At 43.7% G+C, this 21,470-nt stretch overlaps 1 protein-coding gene across 3 annotated transcripts in view; it reads left to right on the top strand.

Moving 5' to 3' along the window:
* HDHD5 (haloacid dehalogenase like hydrolase domain containing 5) overlaps positions 1-17,033 on the top strand; it is a 29,196-nt gene extending 12,163 nt beyond the window's left edge. The window contains exons 4-8 of one of the 3 annotated variants that reach the window (XR_004683393.1): positions 786-879; positions 2,417-2,450; positions 4,390-4,564; positions 6,841-7,951; positions 17,016-17,033. Coding sequence is in view for 1 of the 3 variants with exons in the window: in XM_035028547.1 (XP_034884438.1) it covers positions 786-879; positions 2,417-2,450; positions 4,390-4,564; positions 6,841-7,033 (496 nt within the window). In the remaining 2 variants the exon portion in view is untranslated. Of the gene's footprint in view, positions 1-785; positions 880-2,416; positions 2,451-4,389; positions 4,565-6,840; positions 8,301-8,914; positions 10,233-17,015 lie in introns of those variants that run through there. The other 2 variants (XR_004683392.1, XM_035028547.1) reach the window with 2 other exon arrangements.
* Positions 17,034-21,470: the final 4,437 nt, after the last annotated feature.

The raw sequence follows: 21,470 nt of genomic DNA, 5'->3' as shown, positions 1-21,470 counted from the left end.
GCTGGAGAGAGAAGGGAAGGTGAGGATCCCTGAAGCAGGAGTTTGGATTGGGATAGGGTGGGGAATAAGAGAACAGGAGGAGTGGCACCTCGGAAGGGAGGGCAGGAGGCCAGTGAGCTTACTTATGAGGGCACGGGGAATCTTTGCAGGTTCTGTTGCTATTGGGTGATCTGACAAAAGCAGCATTTTCAGGAGATTAATTTTGAAAGTAATTTGAAACCATGTCCAGTTAAGATTGTTAAGTGGGAATTGAGGACAAAAATGGAGGCAGGTCTTGGAGAGATAAGGTTGGCACTGGCTTTCTGCTCTTCATGGCCTCCCCATCCTGTCTGAATCTGGCTCATCTTCAAGAGTTAACTCAAGTCTGACTTCCCTGGACTCTGCCCAGCTACCAGCCCAGTGACAAATCTCCTCTTTTCAACTCCTCAAAACCAGCACTGTTCACAGATTGCTGGTTTAGATGGGCCCTGGGCATGTGGCGAGCTCCTTGAGGCCAGACATTCTTGCGTGCCTTTGTGCCCTGGTAGTGCCCAGCGTGGGACCTGGCACCCTGCTGCTGCGTCACTGTGGCAGGGTGCATCCCTACTATGCCTGTGTTGTCATGGCTCCTTTGCCAGCACGTTCAGGATTGGTGTCGGCCTTCCGGGCTGTGTCTGGGCTCTCACTGCTTCACTCCTGTCCGGGGATTGGGTGCACTAGTTTGGTTGGGACTGTGTTGGTTCCCCTCACCTTAAAGGCATCTTCCCCCAGAACTGTCCAACTTTGCTTCCCTGACCTTGCTGTAGACTGGGCTTCGAGAATGTGGTTACTGTGGATGAGTTGCGGATGGCCTTTCCTGTGCTTGACATGGTGGATCTCCAGCGGCGGCCGAAGACCACGGTAATAAGGCTCATGCTCCTGGGTGTCTCATGTTTAGTTTTGTCCTCTTGTTTCCCATGTGGGTTCCTCTTACTAGCCTTGCAACCCCTCCCACTGAGAGCTGCATCTTGTCCACCTTAGAGAGGCACATCTGGCCAAGGATTTTGTTCTCCAGATATACAAGGATGGCCAGAGGAGCAACAAGCTCCTGAGGGCTTTCCTTTTTGCCTTGTTTGTAATTAGCTGAGAACTCCTTTCAAAGCCCTAGCATCTCCAATGAGGAGTTTTCTCCTTTACCAGCTGGTTTTCTGAGTGTTGCTTGGGAAAATCATTAACCTTAGTGAAATTAATCATTGCTGCTCCTTTATCCTGAAGCTTGCTATGGAGAGCTGTCCTTATGAGAAACAGCTTGCTTATAAAAGTAACTGGCAATTTTGAGTATGCCCATGTTCCTTTTGGGTTTGGCTCATATTTGAACCACTGGTTTGATGTCTTATCTCTTCTGATCACTAGTCACAGGGTCTCTCATTAATCCTTTAGAGTATGACTTCTTGGCTCTTGATGGCTCCTTCCTTGCCTCCCCTCTTCCTCATGTGAACTCTCTATCACCATGGCCTGCAGTCTAAGTCAGACCAGTCAAAATGCAGGGAAATGCAGTTATAAACATACAAGCTTACCTTTGTTTGTTTATGTAGCCTTAGTCCTCCTTCCTCTAGAGCTTCCCAGTTGAACAGAGCACTTCTTCGCCTTCAAAAGCCTCCTCCTAGGACCATGCAAATTATGTGGCGAACCAGAATGTCCGAGTTGGAACAGCTCTTAGGGCAGCTCAGAGAGCTATGTGACCTACTGCAGGTCACATAGCTGGTTAGTGGTAGAGCCAAGACTAATGGTTTAGGGAAGGAACAGACCCCAGAGGATTGGTAAAGTGGAGGCTCCTGCCTCTTCATATCGTATCAAGAGAAATGGTCCATCGTGCCTTGGTGACCTCCCTTTTCTCCATAGGCTCACCTTCATCTTAGCTACCTGATTCTAGACTCTTGCTTGTTCCATATCTCACATCCTGTCTTCACTGGAGAGGGACAGCTGACCAGACCTTTCTCTTGGCTGACCTCCATATGTGGCTTCCCTCAGCGTGTTCTGTGAGAGTCCTGCTCATTCTCTCTTCACTTTTCTTTCCTTTTTTTTAAGACTTTATTTGATGGAGAGAGAGAGAGCACAAGCAGGGGGAGCAGCAAAGGGAGAGGAAGAAGCAGGCTCCCCACTGAGCAGGGAACCTGACATGAGGCTCGATCCCAGGACCCTGGGACCATGACCCTAGCCAAAGGCAGAAGTCCAACCAGCTGAGCCACCCAGGCGCCCCTCTCTTCACTTTTCTTTGTGAATTTTCTTCCTCAGTCCTATCCAGCTTCTCCTTGGCTTGGGCTAGATCATGGGGGTGGTCTTTGATCTCTCTAGAATGTGTCTTTTCTATTGCCACTTGTTATGATGTAGTTGTGTGGTTGTCTGGTAGTGGACAGTGACTGTGGCATTGACGGGCCTTTTCTTTGTTTCTTGGCAGCCCCTTCCAAGGAACGACTTCCCTGCCATTGAAGGTAATGAGGGCTTCTGCTGGTATAGGTGTGGCTCTGGGCAGTTCTCCTTTTGGTCCTCCAGGCTGTTCTCTTGCAGCTGTTTGCCTGTAGACTGGTAGGGTGGCTGCAGGCATTGGATATCTGGTCACCTGGGTTCCAGTCTCAGATCTGCCCCTCACTACCTCTGAGACATTGGTTTTTAATCTTTCCTTCCCCGTATCACTTGCTCTGTTATTCCAGAGAAATTGTTTTTATTTATTTATTTTTTAATGATTTTTTTTTTAAGGTTTTATTTATTTTATTTCAGAGAGAGAGAGAGAGAGAGAGCACAAGGGGGGGGGAGTGGGAGCGGGAAAAGCAGGCTCCCTGCTGAGCAGGGAGCCCGATGCAGGACTCGATCCCAGGACCCAAGACCTGAGCTGAAGGCAGACACTTAATGACTGAGCCACCCAGGCATCCCCAGAAAAATTGTTAAGTATAGAAAATCTTAGCATGGAAAGGCTCCCAGAGGTAATATAGGCCAGCATTTCTCAGCTCCATTAAACCCAGTTCCCCCTCGTGTAACAAAAATACCGTAATGTCCCCTTAACTGCCCTGCAATGAAATTCATAGATAATACAACTGTCCTGTATATGTATATTAAAAATTTACTAGTTCAGTATAAAGCTCTAATTGTAATAGGGAGAAATAAAAGGAAAATTTTTAGTAAGGTAATGTGTATTTCAATATGTAAATAATTATTCAGGAAGATATAATGAAGTAGTAAAATGATTATACCAAACATGGAATCACCGTGAATGTTACAGCTACAAATGCAGACTGATGTAAGTGTGTTTATAGGTGTGATATAGGTGTATTTTATTTATTGGTGACTCAGAAATTAGGGGCTGCATTGTCATTGGTAAAGTGATTTTCCAATATAAGGAACAACTATTGGTAAACTTTTGAAAAGATAAAGTACAGTCTTCTCTTGACTTACATGATAGTTGCATTTTTAGAAAATTGGTGTTTATTAAAACCTTTTTGTTTACATGTAGAATGAAATTAGGGCTTAGGCTCAATTACTTATAAGCAGGTTATTCACCCATGTGAAGGTCAGATGGGGTACTCAAATGTTAATAGACAGGGGGCAGTTTCTGATTGTTCGGGACTGTCCTGAGCATCTAGCATTCGTGGCCCCCTCCCACGATCCTTGCCACTAATTGTCAGTCATGGTGACAATTAAAATACATCCTCCAGTTTCTAGAACACCTCCCTAGGGGGCAGTACTCCCCCATTGAGACCACTGGTTTGGTCCAGTCACTGGTCTTGTAGCTGATATTGGCAACTACCATGTGTTGAGTGTTAGGTGTTCAACATGGGTTAATTATATCTCATTTTCACCCTAAACAATCGTAGGTATCGTTATGATGTAGTTGAGGCTGAGGCTTAGAGAGAAGGTAAGTAATTTGCCCACAATCACAAGGAAAATGGACAGTCAGGTTTGGAATGCAGGTCTGTGTCACTCTAGATCCTCCTCTCCTAGCTGTTAGGTTTACTGGCCCCTGGGGCTGAGAGAGCAGTGGCTGAGGAAGGCGAGCCCTTTGCCAGGTACTTGTGGGTGAGGTGGTTGGGAGAGCATTAGTCGGCAGGAGGAAGCAGGCCTGAGACTTGGCTGCTGGTTTTCTTTGTTTTAACCTCTTCTGTGAATTACTGGTGAATACAAGTGAAAATGGGAACCTTTAGGAAGTGCCTTCCCACATCCTGGGCTTTGTTTACCCTGGGTGAATGGGTGAATGGATCTTTGAAGGCTGGTTCTGGGAACTGTGCCCTTGCCAGGGGTGTGTACTGTGGGGAAAGAGCCTGTGGTTGGGTGGCACCAGCTGGCATCAGCTGGCCTCCTGAGGACCTTCCTCCTTTCTGCCACAGAGGCCAGGCAGAGTGCCCGGTAACCTCACCTCCATGCCTTTGCTCTTTAAAGGAGTGCTTCTCCTTGGGGAGCCAGTCCGCTGGGAGACAAACCTGCAGCTGATCATGGATGTCCTTCTCAGCAATGGGAACCCTGGGACTGGTCTGGCGACGGCCCCTTATCCCCATCTCCCTGTCCTGGCCAGCAACATGGATCTCCTTTGGATGGCTGAAGCCAAGATGCCCAGGTAAGGACACAGAGTCCCTGGCCTTGACCGTCATGGCCACTGCCAGCTGCTGCCTGGGCAGTCCTGCTGACAGTTTCTTCCCATCATTCTGGAACTCTGGGCAGTTACAGGGGCCCCGTATTTGCCACAGAAACTTGGCCTTCTGGGAGGATTTTCAAGGGATTATTTTGCATACTAATTAGTAAATGAAAAGTATAGCTGACTGATCACTGAAAATATGTTGAGATGATCTTTAACATAGGACCTTTGCCCTCCAGAATCTTTTTTAAGATTTTATTTATTTATTTAGAGAGAAAGAGAGAGCATGAGTGGGAGGGGCAGAGAGGCAGAAGGAGAGGGAGAGAATCTCAAGCAGACTCCGCGCTGACCCGACTTGGGGTTCAATCCCGTGACCCCAAGATCATGACCTGAGCTGAAACCAAGAGTTGGATGCTCAACCAACTGAGCCCAGGTGCCCCTGCTCTCCAGAATCTTAACAGAACATGTTATTTTATTTTATTTTTTTAAAGATTTAAAAAATTTTTTTAAGTAATCTCTGCCCCCAACATGGGGCTCAAACTCACAACCCTGAGATCAGGCATTGCGTGCTCCACACATTCAGCCTGCTGGGTGCCCCCAGAATATGTTATTTTTTGTGTATAGAGCCCAAACAATGGATGACTTCGGAGGCCTAGCAGTACAGCTGCTCCTTCTTGCCTCCTCCCTGTGGCACTGGTTCCTTCCCTCTTTGTCTCCTCCTGCCCTTAAGATGTAGGGGCAGGGGAGCAATAGTTTTTCTGATGGTTAGGTAGGCTCTCTAGCCGTGGAGGGCCTTCCTGGAAGGGCAGCTGTGGCTACTGTACTGTTTGGCTGCTCTTATCTGCAGGGCCAAGGTCCAGAGTTTTCTCTCCCCGCTACTAATTCCCAGTGGGCTGTGTGAGTGATCCGTCAACAGAGGGCAGCAGGCCCAACACTGCCTCAGGTCACAAGACTCAGTAACGCCAAAGAGATGGGTGTTACGGTGTTCTCTTGTTACTTTACAACGTATATTTCTGCAGCCTGAGGTTAGAGATTTTCTCTGAAGTATTCTTCCTACAGTTAGGGTGTGCCGACACTAGGGGAGGGGAGTTTGGCTATGTAGGCTGGAATGGAATAGCAAGGTGCAAATTTCAATTTATAAATCAGATTTAAGATTAATTTTCATTTACTAATTTAAAAATTGAAAATAGAATTCATCATACAAATAAGTGACACTGAAATACAGCCTTAATATGTTGGACAGTATCAGTTAAGATTTGGTTTAGCAGCCAGGGATGAAAACCCAAAATGAAAGTGTCTTTTTTTTTTCCTTCAAGACTTCATTTATTTATTTGTCAGAGAGAGAGCACAAGCAGGGGGAGCAGCAGAGGGAGAAGCAGGCTCCCTGCAGAGCAAGGAGCCTGATTCGGGACTCGATCCCAGGACCCTGGGATCATGACCCGAGCCAAAGGTAGACGCTTAACCGACTGCCACCCAGGCATCCCAGCCCCTGAAAGTGTCTTAAACAAGATAGAAGTTCCTTTCTCATGTAAGAGAAGAATGAGGTAGGCAGTCCAGGGCTTGTGTGAATGTCACACCTGTCTGGGACATAGGCTCCTCCTGTCTTCCTGCTGTGTGATCCTTAGCCCTTCACAGCATGGTCCCAAATGTCTGCCTAAGCTCCAGCCGCCAGATAGCAGCAAAGAGTGGGGGAAGGTCGAAAAGAGTACCTGCTCCCCAGTTATACACTTCCTAGAGGTTTAGCCCAGCACTTCTGATCTCATGGACTCTTTGGCTGTAGCTTACTCGCATGGCTGCACAAGGGAAGGGAATACTTTTGTACACCCAGTTGCAGTATGGTGAGCTGAAAACTGGCACTGAGAAAAGGGGAGAAGGGCAACCGGTAATCTGCCACAGATTTAAAGCCAAATTTAAACTTAGGTTTGTGGAGTCTGACTGCCTGGGTTGTAATCCTAGCTCTACCACCTTGGGCAAGTTACTTAATCTCTGTATGCCTCAGTTTCCTCACTTGTAAATGAAAATGATGACAGCTCTCATGGGGTTATTCTGAGAGTTAAATGTGATATGCCACTCTAGTGTTCAACAAATGTTAGTCGATAACAGCAGGTCATAAAGATAGGTAATAGATGTAATTCTTACTAGAAGTAATTTCACTTTATCTGTCACTGACAGGGTGTTGGAGGGAAAGGTTGGTGTATAGGGTCCTGCTTAGAGCCAGAGAAAGGAGGCCTGAGCTGCTGAGCTCTCTTCTCTGGCAGGTTTGGCCACGGCATCTTTTTGCTGTGCCTGGAAACCATTTACCGGAAAGTGACAGGCAAAGAGCTGAGATACGAGGGCTTGATGGGCAAACCCAGCGTCCTCACTTACCAGTATGCAGAGGACCTGATCCGGCAGCAGGCGGAGAGGCGGGGCTGGGCGGCCCCCATCCAGAAGCTCTATGCTATCGGGTAAGTGCTATTCCATCTCCTCACCACTTCCAGACTTCCCCTGCCCTTCCTCCCTACCTACTCACCCACCTGTTTCCCGGTATCTAATACACACTAGTCCCACAATTGTCCTCTGCTCTCTTTGCTTTGTAACACTGAACTGGGGTTTTCTGTTCTTTCCTTTTCTGGTATGGCTGCCCCTGCCAGTGATAACCCTATGTCTGATGTCTACGGTGCCAACCTGTTCCACAAGTACCTGCAGATGGCGAAGCATGATGGGGCAGAGGAGCGGGGGGCCGATGGCTTGTGGAAGCGGCGGCCCTCAGCAACCCAGAGCTGTGCCTCTATCCTGGTGTGCACTGGTGTGTACAATCCCAAGGGCCCAGAGCCCACTAGGCCCACCCAGGATGCAGTGGAGGCTCCATTCCATGGGCACCGGGACTTCAGCTTCAGTCCAGGGCTCATGGAGGCGTCCCACATTGTGAATGATGTGAACGAGGCTGTACAGCTGGTTTTCCACAAGGAGGGTTGGGCTTTGTAGTGAGGGCTGTTCGTTGGAGACAAGGGAAGGAGGGACCCTGGAGCTAGCGGGGAGTCCTGTTGACTGGCTTCTGGCCCACATCACTGGGCATCAAGTCAGGGCCACTTCCTGTGACACTTTCTGTGGCCCCATGGTGGATATTACTGGTCACTTAAAAGAAGACACTGGCTTTTTCTCCTGCTGGGCAGTAGCCACAGAACTGTCCCCGGGGTAGAACAATCAGGATTTTCTGGGCTCAGTTCCTGTCTGCTTCTCCTGGCAGTCTGACCGCGGGCCAGTCCCTTTACCTCTGTGCCTCAGTTTCTTCTCTCATTTCAGTAGGGACTTCTGGAAAAAGGGGAAGTGGTGTGAAATAATGCAGAGCCTTGCCTGCAACTGAGGGCACCACTGCATGCCAGCAAGGTGCGTCACTAACACTATGATACTGCTTTTTGTTGTATTTTAGCTTATTGCCCAGAGAGTTTTAGGCTTATTTTTTTAAATTAAAATAATCGTAATAAATATTCATTATGCTGTCAATTGTGAAGCGCTTCTGGAATGTACTAAAAAGTCCTGTGGGGGAAGGATAGTGGGTGAGCAATGTGGGTGACCCTGAAGCAAAGAGATTGGTGCCATTGTGCTCCCATAATGTATTGATGTCTCCTTTCCTACCTTTTTTCTCCTTCCCACCACCAACCCACCCCTGGCCTGCAAAGCCCGAGTCTGTCTGGGAATTAGTTATGCCCAGGCTTTGGCATGTACTTGACAACAACTCTGATGTGGAAAAGAAAGGATCGTGTTTATGGTTTCTTCTGAAGGAAGGCACTTTTCCTATAGTGATCCTGGAAAGTGTGTGTTTCTTATATTCCTCCCTCTAGGAGCGACCCATTTCTATGGTCTGTGTCGTCCATGACCCCATGTTTGCCAAATCCCCTGGTCCTTGCCCTTTGTTACTCTAGCAGTCATTTGCATGTGACACAAGCTGATGACTCCCTCCCCTCTTCTCAAAACACTCTTTACTTGGCTCTATCTCACCGACTTCTTGACCCCTTTGTTTGGATGCATGCCTAGTAGTCATTCAGAGGGGAGGGAACATAGGAGATTGGGAAGGAGTGGCCACTGAAATAGGCGGGGAATCACGAGTGGGTGGGTGTCTGGTATGCTGAGTGAACATGTTTCACAAAGGAGGGAGTGATGAGCTGTGCTCACTCTCTATCAGAGCTTGACTGTGTCCAAAGCCAAACATAGCCCAACCCTACTGCTAGCACCTGGGTGGCTTGGGTCCTGCTGCTGCATACACACACTGCCCCCCCCCCCCCCCCCCACTGTAGACAGTAGCACTGAAGACACTGGACTCATCCTTGTCTTCTCTTTAATCTCCTACAGCCAGTCCATCTGCATATCCTGCAGCTTTGCCTTCAGAATATACCGAGTGTGAGCACTTTCCAGGCTTCAGTGCTGCCCTGCTCCAGGCTGCTGGCTTCTCTGGCCTGCATTGTTGTGGCAGCCTCCGGTCTGACCTCCCTGACACATCTCCTCCTCCCTCTCTGTGGCTCTCCCCTCACTGCCCCAGAAGCCACATCCTAAGTTTGACCTGTTCTCTGATCAAAACCCTCCCGTGACTTCTGGTCTTACCCAGAAGAAGAGCCCACATTCCTTACTGCAGCACAGATCCCTTTCCATCCTGTTCTCCCACTTTCCCCTTCATGTCGTCCCAGCCCCGCTGGCTCCCTTGCCAGTCCACCGTACCCATTCCTGTCCCAGGACCTCTGCACTTGCAGTTCCCTCTATCCTACCTCCACTATCCATGGCTCACTCCTTCCCTTTTTTTTTTTTCCCCTTATCACTTCTTAAATAGCTGGTGGATATGTCATCTCAAAGAGACTCCCTCAACTTCTTATAACAAGTAGTACTCCATCCCTCTTACTGCTTAATTTTTTCCATAGTCCTTATCACCCCATGATCTATATTTACATCTTTATTCTGTGTCTTCTACTAAAATACAAGCTCTGTGGACTTCGTCCATATTGATTCACTCTTGTGTTCCCACACCCATATGCCTGGCACTTGGTAAGTTTGCAGACCCTGTGAAGTCCTCCTATAGTGTCTTTGAGACAAACATGATTTTCTTTTCTTCTCCCTTGGGCATCATGGCAAAAGTGAAAAGACTGAGGGTCTTGGAGTCAGTCAGACCTGGAATCAAATCCTAGCTGTCACTCACTAGCTATATGGCCTTGGGCAATTTCCTTCACTTCGCCAGGCTTCCATTTTCTCATCTGTAAAATTGGCATTGGCAATGCGTATTTCATAAATGAACTATTTTAAGTACAGTACTGTATAATTTAGGATTTTGTTCAGCTGCTTGTTACAGAAATCTGACTACAGTGGCTTGAACAAATAGGTGGTTATTTTTCTAAGCAATAGGAAATTCAGAGTAGGCATTTCAGGCTGGGGAGGCAACTCAAGGGTGTGTCATCAAGGACTCAGGTGCTTGGCCTACCATCCTCAGCATGTGTGTTTGTCCACTTGCAAGATGGCACCATTCTACCCTTTGGCCTCTCATCCACATTTCAAGGAGGAAGGAGGAAAAGGTGAAGACAAAGCAAGTGGAGCAGGATTCCTTTATTTACTTATTTATTTACTTTTATTTATTTTTTAAAAAAGATTTATTTATTTAAGAGACAAAAAGAGCACGAGCAGGGTGCCCAGAGACTTTTAGGGGTGCAGGGGAGAGGGAGAAGCAGACTCCCTGCTAAGCAGGGAGTCTGATGCCGGGCTTGATCCCAGGATCCTGAGACCATGACCTGAGCCTAAGGCAGGCGTTTAACTGACAGAGCCACTCAGGCTCCCTGAGCTGGATTCCTTTAAAAGAACTTTTCCAGACTTTGGTTCTGTCTGGTTGACTACAGGTGGATCATACAGGCACCGGTAGCTACAAGGAGGCAGGGACAGGGTGCACTCTTGCTCAGAGAAAATAAGGGTCTGTTTTTAAGGAAGACTAGTAGAATGGATGATGGGTAGGCAAGTAAGTAGTACAACACCAGTGCCTGGGACCCAGAAGGCATTTAACTGTGAGTATTTCCTCCAAGTGCTCTGAGGAAATGGGTAAGCCCTGGCCTCTGAAGCATCTTGTCTAATAGTCATCTGAGCTGTTGCGTTGAGTAACAGTCTTGCTAGCTTACATTTGTGTATCACTTAACCTTTTCCGAAGCATTTTAAGTTAGACGTCATTCATCCTGTTTTGTTAGAGCTTCCCAAAGCCCCTAATGGGGAGAGAATTCTTATCTCAGTTTTATAAATGAAGGCACTACGGCGGAGACTATTCATCCTTTCATTTCTGAAATATCTATTGAAGATCTGCTTGGTGCCAGATACCATTCTAGGTGCCATAGCAATGACCAGTCATTGGCAACAATACCTGCCCTCAAGAAGTTCACCTTTCACTGATGATGTGTCCAAAGTCAGTTAGCAAATGGAGGGGCTGGGTTTGCAGTTCAGTCTCCTGACTGAGCCCAGTGTTTTCCCTGAGACATGCACTAGACTCTCCCCACCCTTAGTCAGCCCACTGCCCTTCTCCTCCAAACATTGCTTTATATCTCGGAGCAGCTGCTATTGTGCGTACAGCCCGTGTGAGCTCTCCTTGGGCCAAATAGGTCAAGCTTACCAAATGGAATGACAGGTGAGTGCAGAAATGATTTGGAAAATAAAACCAAGTATGACTATGTGGAGAGGAATCTTGCCAGAGTCAAGATTCCTTCGCTCCACATTGAAATGACAGAATGGCAGCATCTATCTGCCTCTTGCTCTTCCCACTGGCTGCCTGTCATTCTGGCTCTGTGGCCTCTTGTTTGGGTTTCCTAAAGATACCAAAAGCCATTCCAGACTGGGTTCTGAAGAGCAAGTGTCTGCAGTGGTACTTATGCAAATCTATATTGGAGGGCAGGGCCAGCCTCTCAGCTCCAGGGCCAATCTTGTCCCTTAGGGGCTAGGTCTAAACTGTGGAACCAAAACTCACAACCAACTGCTTCATTTGTTCAGTCCCAAGCTAAATGAAAATGTTACCTTTTTGTGTTTTGATGGAGCCAAGTGAACACAAAATAAAAAAGACTTTGTAATTCAATCTGAACAGTAAGTAGGCCCATATTTTTAATAAAATTATTAACATGGAACAAAACTATACCATGGGGTGTTCACATTGAACCTTGGGTCTCTTCAGTCATTACCTTGGAACCAGAACTTAGGGGCATTTCCTTGGTGTTCCCCTTGGTGGCAGCAGCTCCCGGCCTCTTGAGGACACCTCTAGGCTGCCAGAGGCAGGTGCATCTACCAAGTTGGTAATCAGGACTCCCAGCAGAGCTATGGTTGCCATAGCAACCGGATGCTGCCTTGAGGGTGGAATTTTAAAATATCTCAGCTATAATAGTGTTTTTTCCCCCCAGTCACTGTCACTTCCCCAGTGCTGCATGGTGCTGCTGAGGCTGGGGCCATCTTGGGACGTCTGTTTCTCTGCCTGGGGCTTTTGGCAGCTTCGGGGGTTGGAGGTGGGAGGATTGTCTCAGGGTGTGAACTGCTGGGAAGCTGACAGCTTTAGCTTTTGCTTCCAGGCTCCTCTAGCTCTTGGTTCCAAAAGCCTTCTGTCATCTTCTATTTTTTGGGAGGTTTAGAAGAGGGGTCTAGCTTGAAACTCTCTCCACCTCCTCCCACTCTGATTCGAGCATTCTGGCTTACACTCCTACCAGATCAGCCTTAGCATTTCTGGGACCTCTCTTTGGAGAGGGGAGGGGCATGTCCCTTGTCTGCTTTCTCCTTTGGTCTTTCTCACTTCCTCTTTTGGCTTCATTTATTTACTTAAAAAATGATTGTTGAGCACCTACCTACTAAGCCCAAGGATAAGAAGTGAGAAACTGCCTTGGTCTTGAAAGAGCTCACTGTCTTGACTTGGCCCCTATCCAATTCCAGACATTTTTATAAACTTATTAAGACAGTATTCTGTTGGCAGAGGGATATGAACCAATGGGACAGAATAGCATGCAGAAACACATATGTGATAAGTGTCTATCAATGGATGAATCGATAAATTGTGTATCTATACACACACATAATGTATACATTTACATATATACAATGGAATATTCAGCTATAAAAAGAAGGAAATCTTGCATTTACAGTAACATGGATGGGCCTTGAGGGCATTATGCTAAGTGAAGTAAGTTATAGAAAGATAGTGTCTGATCTCACTTGTATGTGGAATCTAAACAACCAAAAAAAAAAAAAAAAAAAACCAAAAAACCAAACACCCAGGGCTCACAGTCTAGAGAAGAGATTGGTGGTTGTCAGAGGTGGGGGTTGGGAGTAGACAAAATGGGTGAAGGGGACCAAAAGATACAAGCTTCCAGTTAGAAAATTAGTAAGTCATAGGATATAATGTACAACATAGTGACTGTATTTAATAATACTGTATTAAACGGGGACCTAGGTGGTGCAGTCTGTTGGGCAGCCAACTCTTGGTTTTGGCTTGGGTCATGATCTCAGGGTCGTGAGATCGAACCCCACATTGGGCTCTGTGCTCGCTCCCTCCTGCTCATGCTCTCTTTATCAAAATAAATAAATCTTTAAAAAAATAATACTGTAGGGCGCCTGGGTGGTTCAGTTGGTTAAGCAACTGCCTTCGGCTCAGGTCACGATCCTGGAGTCCCGGGATCGAGTCCCGCATCGGGCTTCCTGCTCGGCAGGGAGTCTGCTTCTCCCTCTGACCCTCCCCCCTCTCATGTACTCTCTCTCATTCTCGCTCTCTCAAATAAATAAATCTTTAAAAATAAATAAATAAATAAATAATACTGTATTACATATTTGAAAGTTGCTAAGAGTACTTAAAAATTCTTTGCAAGAAAAAAAATTTTGTTAACTCTGGAGATAGATGTTAACTATTAGCTAGACTTGCTGTTCTGATCATTTTTGCAATATATACAAATATCAAATAATTATGTTGTACACCTGAAGCTATATGTTATGTGTAAATTATACCTCAATTTAAAAAAAAGATGATTTATTTTTAAGTAATTTCTATACTCAATGTGGGGCTTGAACATACAACCCTGAGATCAAGAGTATGCTCCACCAACTGAGCCAGCCAGGTGCCCCAGTTATACTTCAATTTTAAAAAATATATAATGTTATATATAAATTATACCTCTATTTTTAACTTTTATTAATTTTTATTTTTTTAAAGATTTTATTTATTTATTTACAGAGAGAGGCACAGTGAGAGAGGGAACACAAGCAGGGGGAGTGGGAGAGGGAGAAGCAGGCTTCCTGCTGAACAGGGAGCCCGACAGGCTCGATCCCAGGACCCTAGGATCATGACCTGAGCCGAAGGCAGACGCTTAACGACTGAGCCACCCAGGCACCCCATACCTCCATTTTTTTAAGAAGTGGGATAAATTAAAACTGTACTATGTTTCCTTGCTGTATGATCATACAGCATCACAAATTACTTGCTCAGATAACTCCATAATCTCATTCAAATTACTTATTTAATGTTTGCTTTTCCCCCTAGCCTGAAAACTCTATTAAAGGTTGCAGAAAGAACTATGGCTTTCAAGGTACTTAGAATATGGGAACTAACATTCAATTTAACAATTGCAATACAGCATGGTAAAGATACACAAGAAGCATGCATTGGATATTAAGAGCTACAGAGGTCAAAGATATATTTTTAGTCAAGCTAGAACTCTGAACATAGTAAAATCAGATTGAAATCTATGGTTGGTCCATTAAATGAAAAAGTCAGTAATTGTGAAAAGTGTTACTCACATATCCTTAAAGATTTTATTTTAGGGGCGCCTGGGTGGCTCAGTTGTTAAGCGTCTGCCTTCGGCTCAGGTCATGATCCTAGGGTCCTGGAATCAATCCCCGCATCGGGCTCCCTGCTCGGCGGGAAGCCTGCTTCTCCCTCTCCCACTCCCCCTGCTTGTGTTCCCTCTCTCGCTGTCTCTCTCTCTGTCAAATAAATAAATAAAATATTTTAAAAAAAGATTTTATTTTAACTTGAACACATAAATGCACATTTATTCACAAATCTTTATAGTTAATGCCATATATTTGATATGGGTCTTCTGAATTTGGATCTTCTTTCTTGCATACGCCATGCCTACAATGATCCATCATTTATGATTTCCACTTAGGGTTTCTAAAAAAAAGAAAAAATAAATATATGAAATATATGAAAATATATGATAATGTGGCTTAACTAAATAAATGTTGGGGTCCCTGGCTGGCTCAGTTGGTAGCATGTGACTCTTGAGCTCAGGGTTGTGTTTGAGCCTCATGTTGGGTGTAGAGATTACTTAAAAATAAACTCTTAAAAAAATTGTGGGGCACCTGGGTGGCTCAGATGGTTAAGCGTCTGCCTTTGGCTCAGGTCATGATCCCAGGGTCCTGGGATCAAGTCCCACATCGGGCTCTCTGGTCCTTGGGAGCCTGCTTCTCCCTCTGCCTCTCTCTCTCTCTGTCTCTCATGAATAAATAAATAAAATCTTTAAAAAAAAAAAAAATTGTGTATTGCTCATTTCATAGTCTGATGTGGGCTAGGTGGCTATTCTTGGCCTTTCCCCTCCAAATAGTGACTCAGGGATCCTGGCACCTTCCATTTTTGTTATGCTGTCATCCTCAACACATGATTTCCAAGGTCTCTATGGAGGAGGGAGAGAGAATGGATGACTGTGAAGGGATTTATGACCAGACCGGGGAGTGGTACACATCACTTCTGTCCACATACATTGGCCAGGCACATGGTTCCAATGCAACTACAAGGAGGATGGGAAATGTCTTCCTTTGTGCCTAGAAAAAAGAAATGATCAGCATCTACCCTGTCTTTGTTGCCATATTACTATTTACTAGGCTAAAGAAATTCTGTTTTGCTAAATTTTTGTTTAATAAATGTTGGAAGTTGTTTATACTTACTGAATATATGTATATATTATAAATGCTTTTATCCTTTAATCTGTTAATGTGATAAGTTACAGTATAGATTATTTTTTCCATCTCTTCATCTTCCTTGCATCCTTGTGATAAAACCTAATTGGTTATGTTGCATATTGCTGGCTGCTACTAGCTAGCGTTTGTTTAGGAGCTCTTTGTCTATGTTCATACATGAGATTGGCCTATATATTTTAATTATTTTCTGCTGTCTTTGTCTGGTTTTGATATCGATTATATTAGCCTCAGAAATGGTGATCCATTTTATCTTTTTCTATTTTCTGTAGCAGCTTGTTTAAAATAGGATTATCAGGGCACCCGGGTGGCTCAGTCATTAAGTGTCTGCCTTTGGCTCAGGTCATGATCCCAGGACCCTGGGGTCGAGCCGCATTGGGCTCCCTGCTCTGTGGGAAGCCTGCTTCTCCCTCTCCCACTCGCCCTGCTTGTGTTCCCTCTCTCACTGTGTCTCTCAAATAAATAAATAAATAAAATTAAAAAAAAGAAAAATACTTGTCTCTTTAAAAAAAATAAATAAAATAGAATTGTCAGTTTCTTGAATGTTGGTGGAACACATAATTATCTGGACCTGGTAAATTTTGTGGGGGATGCTTTTAATTACTGATTCAATTTCTTTAAGATTTAAATATATATTCAGATTTTGCTATATATGACAGTTTTTCTAGGGCATTTACCATTTTTCTCTAAATCTTCAAATACATTGGTATAACATTGTTCATAATATTATAAATCTCCATTGTTTCTATACTTAGATGTCCTTTTTCATTCCTAATATTGTTTTATTTATACTTTCTCCCTTTTTACTTAATAAATTATGCCAGATATTTGTGTATGTAAATGTCAATTTTAATTATTTCTGTTCTTTAATATTTTCTTTATGTTTTCATTGCATTTACTCTGTTCTTTCTCCCACTTATTTGGATGCTTAACCTACTAATTTTTAGTCTTCCTGCTTTTGTAACAAACATTTAAGGCTATAAATTTTGCTCTAAATCTTGCTTTGGCTGTATCACATTAATTTTGACAGTATTTTCGTAATCATTTAGCTCTAAATATTTTCCAATTTTTACATGAATTATTGGAAAGTATGTTTTAAAATATTCCAAATGGGGGTACCTGGGTGGCTCAGTGAAGTGTCTGCCTTCGGCTCAAGTCATGATCTGAGGGTCCTGGGATCAAGCCCCGTGTTGGGCTCCCTGCTCAGCAGGGAGTCTGCTTTTCTCCCTCTGCCTCTCCCCACCGTTTGTGCTCTCTTGCTCTCTCTCAAATAAAATCTCTAACTCTAAAAACAAAATAAAACAAAAACTCCTAAATACCTGTTTAAAAAAATAATAAAATATTCCAAATGTATGGGGAGTGGTTGGTTATCTTTCTGTTACTGTGTTACTAATCTAATTGCTTTGAGGTCAAGGAATATAGTCTGTACACGGTAGGTTTTGTAATGTTGCACATGTATTTTTTTTTTTTAAGATTTTATTTATTTATTTGACAGAGAGTGACACAGCGAGAGAGGAAACACAAGCAGGGAGAGTGGGAGAGGGAGAAGCATGCTTCCCACGGAGCAGGGAGCCCGCTGCGGGGATCGATTCCAGGACCCTAGGATCATGACCAGAGCCGAAGGCAGACGCTCAGTGACTGAGCCACCCAGGAGCCCTTGCACATGTATTTGTAGCCAATGTGTAGTAATCTAATTTGGGGGATACACAGTTCTATATTCAGCCATTATATCAAGCTTGTTAATGATGCAGTTAAAACTATATTTCTTTCTTTTTTTTTTTTAAGATTTTATTTATTTATTTCAGAGAGAGAGAATGAGAGAGAGCACATGAGAAGGGGGAGGGGCAGAGGGAGAAGCAGACTCCCTGCTGAGCAGGGAGCCCGATGCAGGACTCGATCCCAGGACTCCAGGATGATGACCTAAGCCGAAGGCAGTCGCTTAACCAACTGAGCCACCCAAGCGCCCAAAACTATATTTCTTTACCAGTGTTTCAACTATTTGATCTATTCATTACTAAGAGATGTATTTATATCCCCCACTATAATAAAATATTTGCAGGGTGCCTGGGTGGCTCAGTTGTTGAGCATCTGCCTTCGGCTCAGGTCATGATCCCGGGGTCCTGGGATCGAGTCCTGCATCGGGCTCCCTGCTCGGTGTGGGGCCTTCTTCTCCCTCTCCTGCTCCCCTTGCTTATGTTCCCGCTTTCACTATCTCTCTCTGTCAAATAAATAAAATCTTAAAAAAAAAATATTTGCCAATGTCTCATAATTATCCATTTTTGCTTTATATGTTTGAGGCTATGTTATTTGGTACATACAAGTTCAGAATTACGTCTTTCTGGAACTTGGTCCTTTTGTACCAGCAAGTACTTATATAGCACTATGTTCCAAGGATTTTGTAAGTGCTTTCAATATATTAATTATACATTAATTTTTCCTCCCTCATAACAACTCTGTGAAGTAAGTACTATTATTGTCCCCATTTTACAGATGAGAAAATTGATGACAGAGATTAAGTAAGTTGCCAAAGGTCACCCAGATTCTAAGTGGTGGAATTAGGATTTGAATCTAGCTTTAGAGTGTGCCCGGAATTACTGTGTTATATTGTCTTTTTTTAATCATGATATGGTGAAATCCTTTACCCCTAATAATTGAGGGGCATACATTTTATTTTTAGTAATATAGCCAAAGCTTTTTTTTTAGTTAATATTTGCCTGGTTTATTTATGTAAATGTACTATAAGTACATTATATATATATTTCAGCCTTTTTTTTTTAAAGACTTTATTTACTTGAGAGAGAGAGAACGAGTGGGGAGGAGGGGCAGAGGGAGAGGGAGAAGCAGACTGCCTGCTGAGCAGGGAACCCAACATGGGGCTTGATCCCAGGACCCTGAGATCATGATCTGAGCCCAAGGCAGACACATAATCAACTGAGCCATCCAGGCACCCCTTCAGCCTTTTACTTTCAATCTTTGTCTTTATGTTTTAGGGCTATTTCTTATAAAAAGCATATAGCTAGAAGTTAAAAAAAAAATCTAATCTGATAATCTGTTATTTAGTGGGACATTTATTGTGATTACAGATATATTTGGCTGTATTTTTTAAGGATTTATTTATTTTAGAGACAGCAAGCGAGCACGAGTGGGGGGAGGGGCAGTGGGAGAGAATCTCAAGCATACTTCCCACCAATTGCAGAGTTCGACTCCATGACCCAGAAATCATGACCTGAGCTGAAACCAAGGGTCGGACACCCAACCAACTGAGCCATCCAGATGCCTCTAGCTGTATTTTTTTTAAGATTTTTTTTTTTTTAATTTATTTGAGAGAGAGAATGAGATAGAGCATTAGAGTGGGGAGGGTCAGGGGGAGAAGCAGACTCCCTGCTGAGCAGGGAGCCCGATGTGGGACTCGATCCTGGGACTCTAGGATCATGACCTGAGCCGAAGGCAGTTGCTTAACCAACTGAGCCACCCAGGTGCCCTAGTTGTATTTTTTTAAATCATAGTTGCATTTTGGCTTCTCTTATTTCTGATGAAAAGTCTGCTGTCAATCTAACTTGTTCTTTGTAAGTAAGTTGTTTTTACTGTCTGGTTTCTCTTAAGATCTTTTCCTTGTTTAGACATTTTGTAGTTTGACTTCAAAGCATCTAGGAGTATGTTTATTTTTATTCACCCTGTTTAGGACTCATTGCAATTTCTAAATCTCTAGACTGGAGAAGTTCTTTCACCAATTTTGGAAAATTTTCAGCTAAAATTTCTTTATTGTCTTTCTCCCATTGTTTCTGTTTTCTCCTTCTGGAACTTCTTTAGGCATATTTTGGAACTTCTTTAGGCATATTTTGGATCTTCCCAACTCATCCACCGTGTCTTTTGATCTCTCTTTTATATATTCCACTCTCTAGCTCTCTGTTCTGCATTCTAGAGAAATTCTCAGATACATTATTAAATTTACTAACTCTCTTCAGTTGTGTAATTTTCTGCTTAATTCATCTATTAAATTATTTTCAATGACTATATATTTGAAATCTGATGTTCTAATTTTTAAAGAAATATTTTTTGTATTAAGTGATTTTTTTCTTGTATAACATTTAACTCCTTTAATTTCAAATTAAATTTTTAGTTATTTTCTTAGTGGTTGCTTTAGAGCTTATACCATCTTAGCTTATGAGAATCTACTTCAGATTTATACTAATTTAATTCCAGTGAGATACAGGAACTATACTTTTTTTTTTTTTTTAAGATTTTATTTATTTGACAGAGTGAGCACAAGCAGCAGGGAGGGAGAGAGGGAGAGGGAGAAACTGGCTCCCTGCTGAGCAGAGAGCTGGACATGGGGCTCGATCCCAGGACCCTGGTGAGCTGAAGGCAGACACTTAACCGACTGAGCCACCCAGGCACCCTAGAAACTATACTTCTGTGTCTTTTTATTCCCTTCCCTTTTTAGTCCTATTACTGATAAACATGCTCTATCTATATATGTTACAAACCCAACAATACTTTGTTATAATTATTACTTTATATAATTTTGTTTTTTATTGATTGAGAGCGAGCATGAGTGGGGGGAAGGGGGAGAGGGAGAGACTCTCAAGCAGGCTCCACACTCAGCATGGAACCTGACCCAGGGCTCAATCCCAGTACCTTGGGGTCGTGAGCTGAGCTGAAATCAAGAGTCTGATATTTAACCAGTTGAGTCACCCAGGCACCCCTAATTTTATGTCTTCTAAAGAAAGAGTAGAAGGGAGAGAAACTATATATTTATAAAGTTTGTCATTTCTGGTTCTCTTCATTTCTGAGAATTCAGGTTACCATCTATGTTTGATCCTTTAATACAGCTTTGCTCCCAACCACCTCCTTTGTGTTGTTGTTGTCAAATATATTGTATTTCTATGTGTTAAAGGCCCAACAATACAATTACAATTATATGCAGTTATGTGTGTGTGTGTTTTAAAGTAATCTCTATGCCCAACTTGGTGCTTGAACTCACAACCATGAGATCAAAAGTCACATGCTCTACCAACTGAGCCAGCCAGGTGCCCCTGCAATTGGATTTTTTTTTTTTTTTAATTTTATTTATTTATTTGAGAGAGAGAGAGCACATGAGAGGGGGGAGGGTCAGAGGGAGAAGCAGACTCCCCGCTGAGCGGGGAGCCCGATGCGGGACTCGATCCTGGGTCTCCAGGATCACGACCTGAGCCGAAGGCAGTCGCTTAACCAACTGAGCCACCCAGGCGCCCCTGCAATTGGATTTTTTAAAAAGACAATTTTAATAGTTTTAGGTTCTCAAAATTGAGAGAATAGTACAGAGATATTTCATATACTCTGTGTCCCCACAAATGCATAGCCTCCCCCCATTATCAACTTCACTTACTAGAGTGGCACATCTTTTTCATAAGGATAGGATGAACCTATATTGACACATCATAATCACCCAAAGTCCACGGTTTACCTTAAGGTTCATTCTTTGTGATACATATTCTGTAGGTTTGGACAAATGTATAATGACCTGTATCCATCATTATAAGATCATGCAGAGTATTTTCACTGCCCTAAAAATCCCCCTTTGTTCACCTATTCCTCCCTTTCTCCTAATGCATGGCAAACACTGATCTTTTTATATTCTCCATAGTTCTGCCTTTCCAGAATGTCATATAGTTGGAATCATATAGTATTTGGGCTTTTGAGATTGGCTATTTTTTTTTTTAACTTAGTAATATGCATTGGAGATTCCTCCATGTCTTTTTTTTTTTTTTTTTTTAAGATTTTACTTATTTGAGAGAGAGAGAGAGAGCCTGCATACCTGAGCTGGGGGAGGGGCAAAGGGAGAGGGAGAGAAAGTCTTAAGCAGTCTCTGCACTGAGTGTCCAACCCCATGCAGGGCTCAATCTCTGAATCATGACCTGAGCCACCCAGTTGCCCCCTTCCATGTCTTTTCATGGCTTGATAGCTCATT

This window comes from Mirounga leonina, unplaced genomic scaffold (genome assembly GCF_011800145.1).
Source record: "Mirounga leonina isolate KUSES-001 unplaced genomic scaffold, KU_Mleo_1.0 Mir_201, whole genome shotgun sequence".
NCBI classification, from domain to species: Eukaryota; Metazoa; Chordata; class Mammalia; order Carnivora; family Phocidae; genus Mirounga; species Mirounga leonina.
This window is presented reverse-complemented; position numbering and strand designations above follow the sequence as displayed.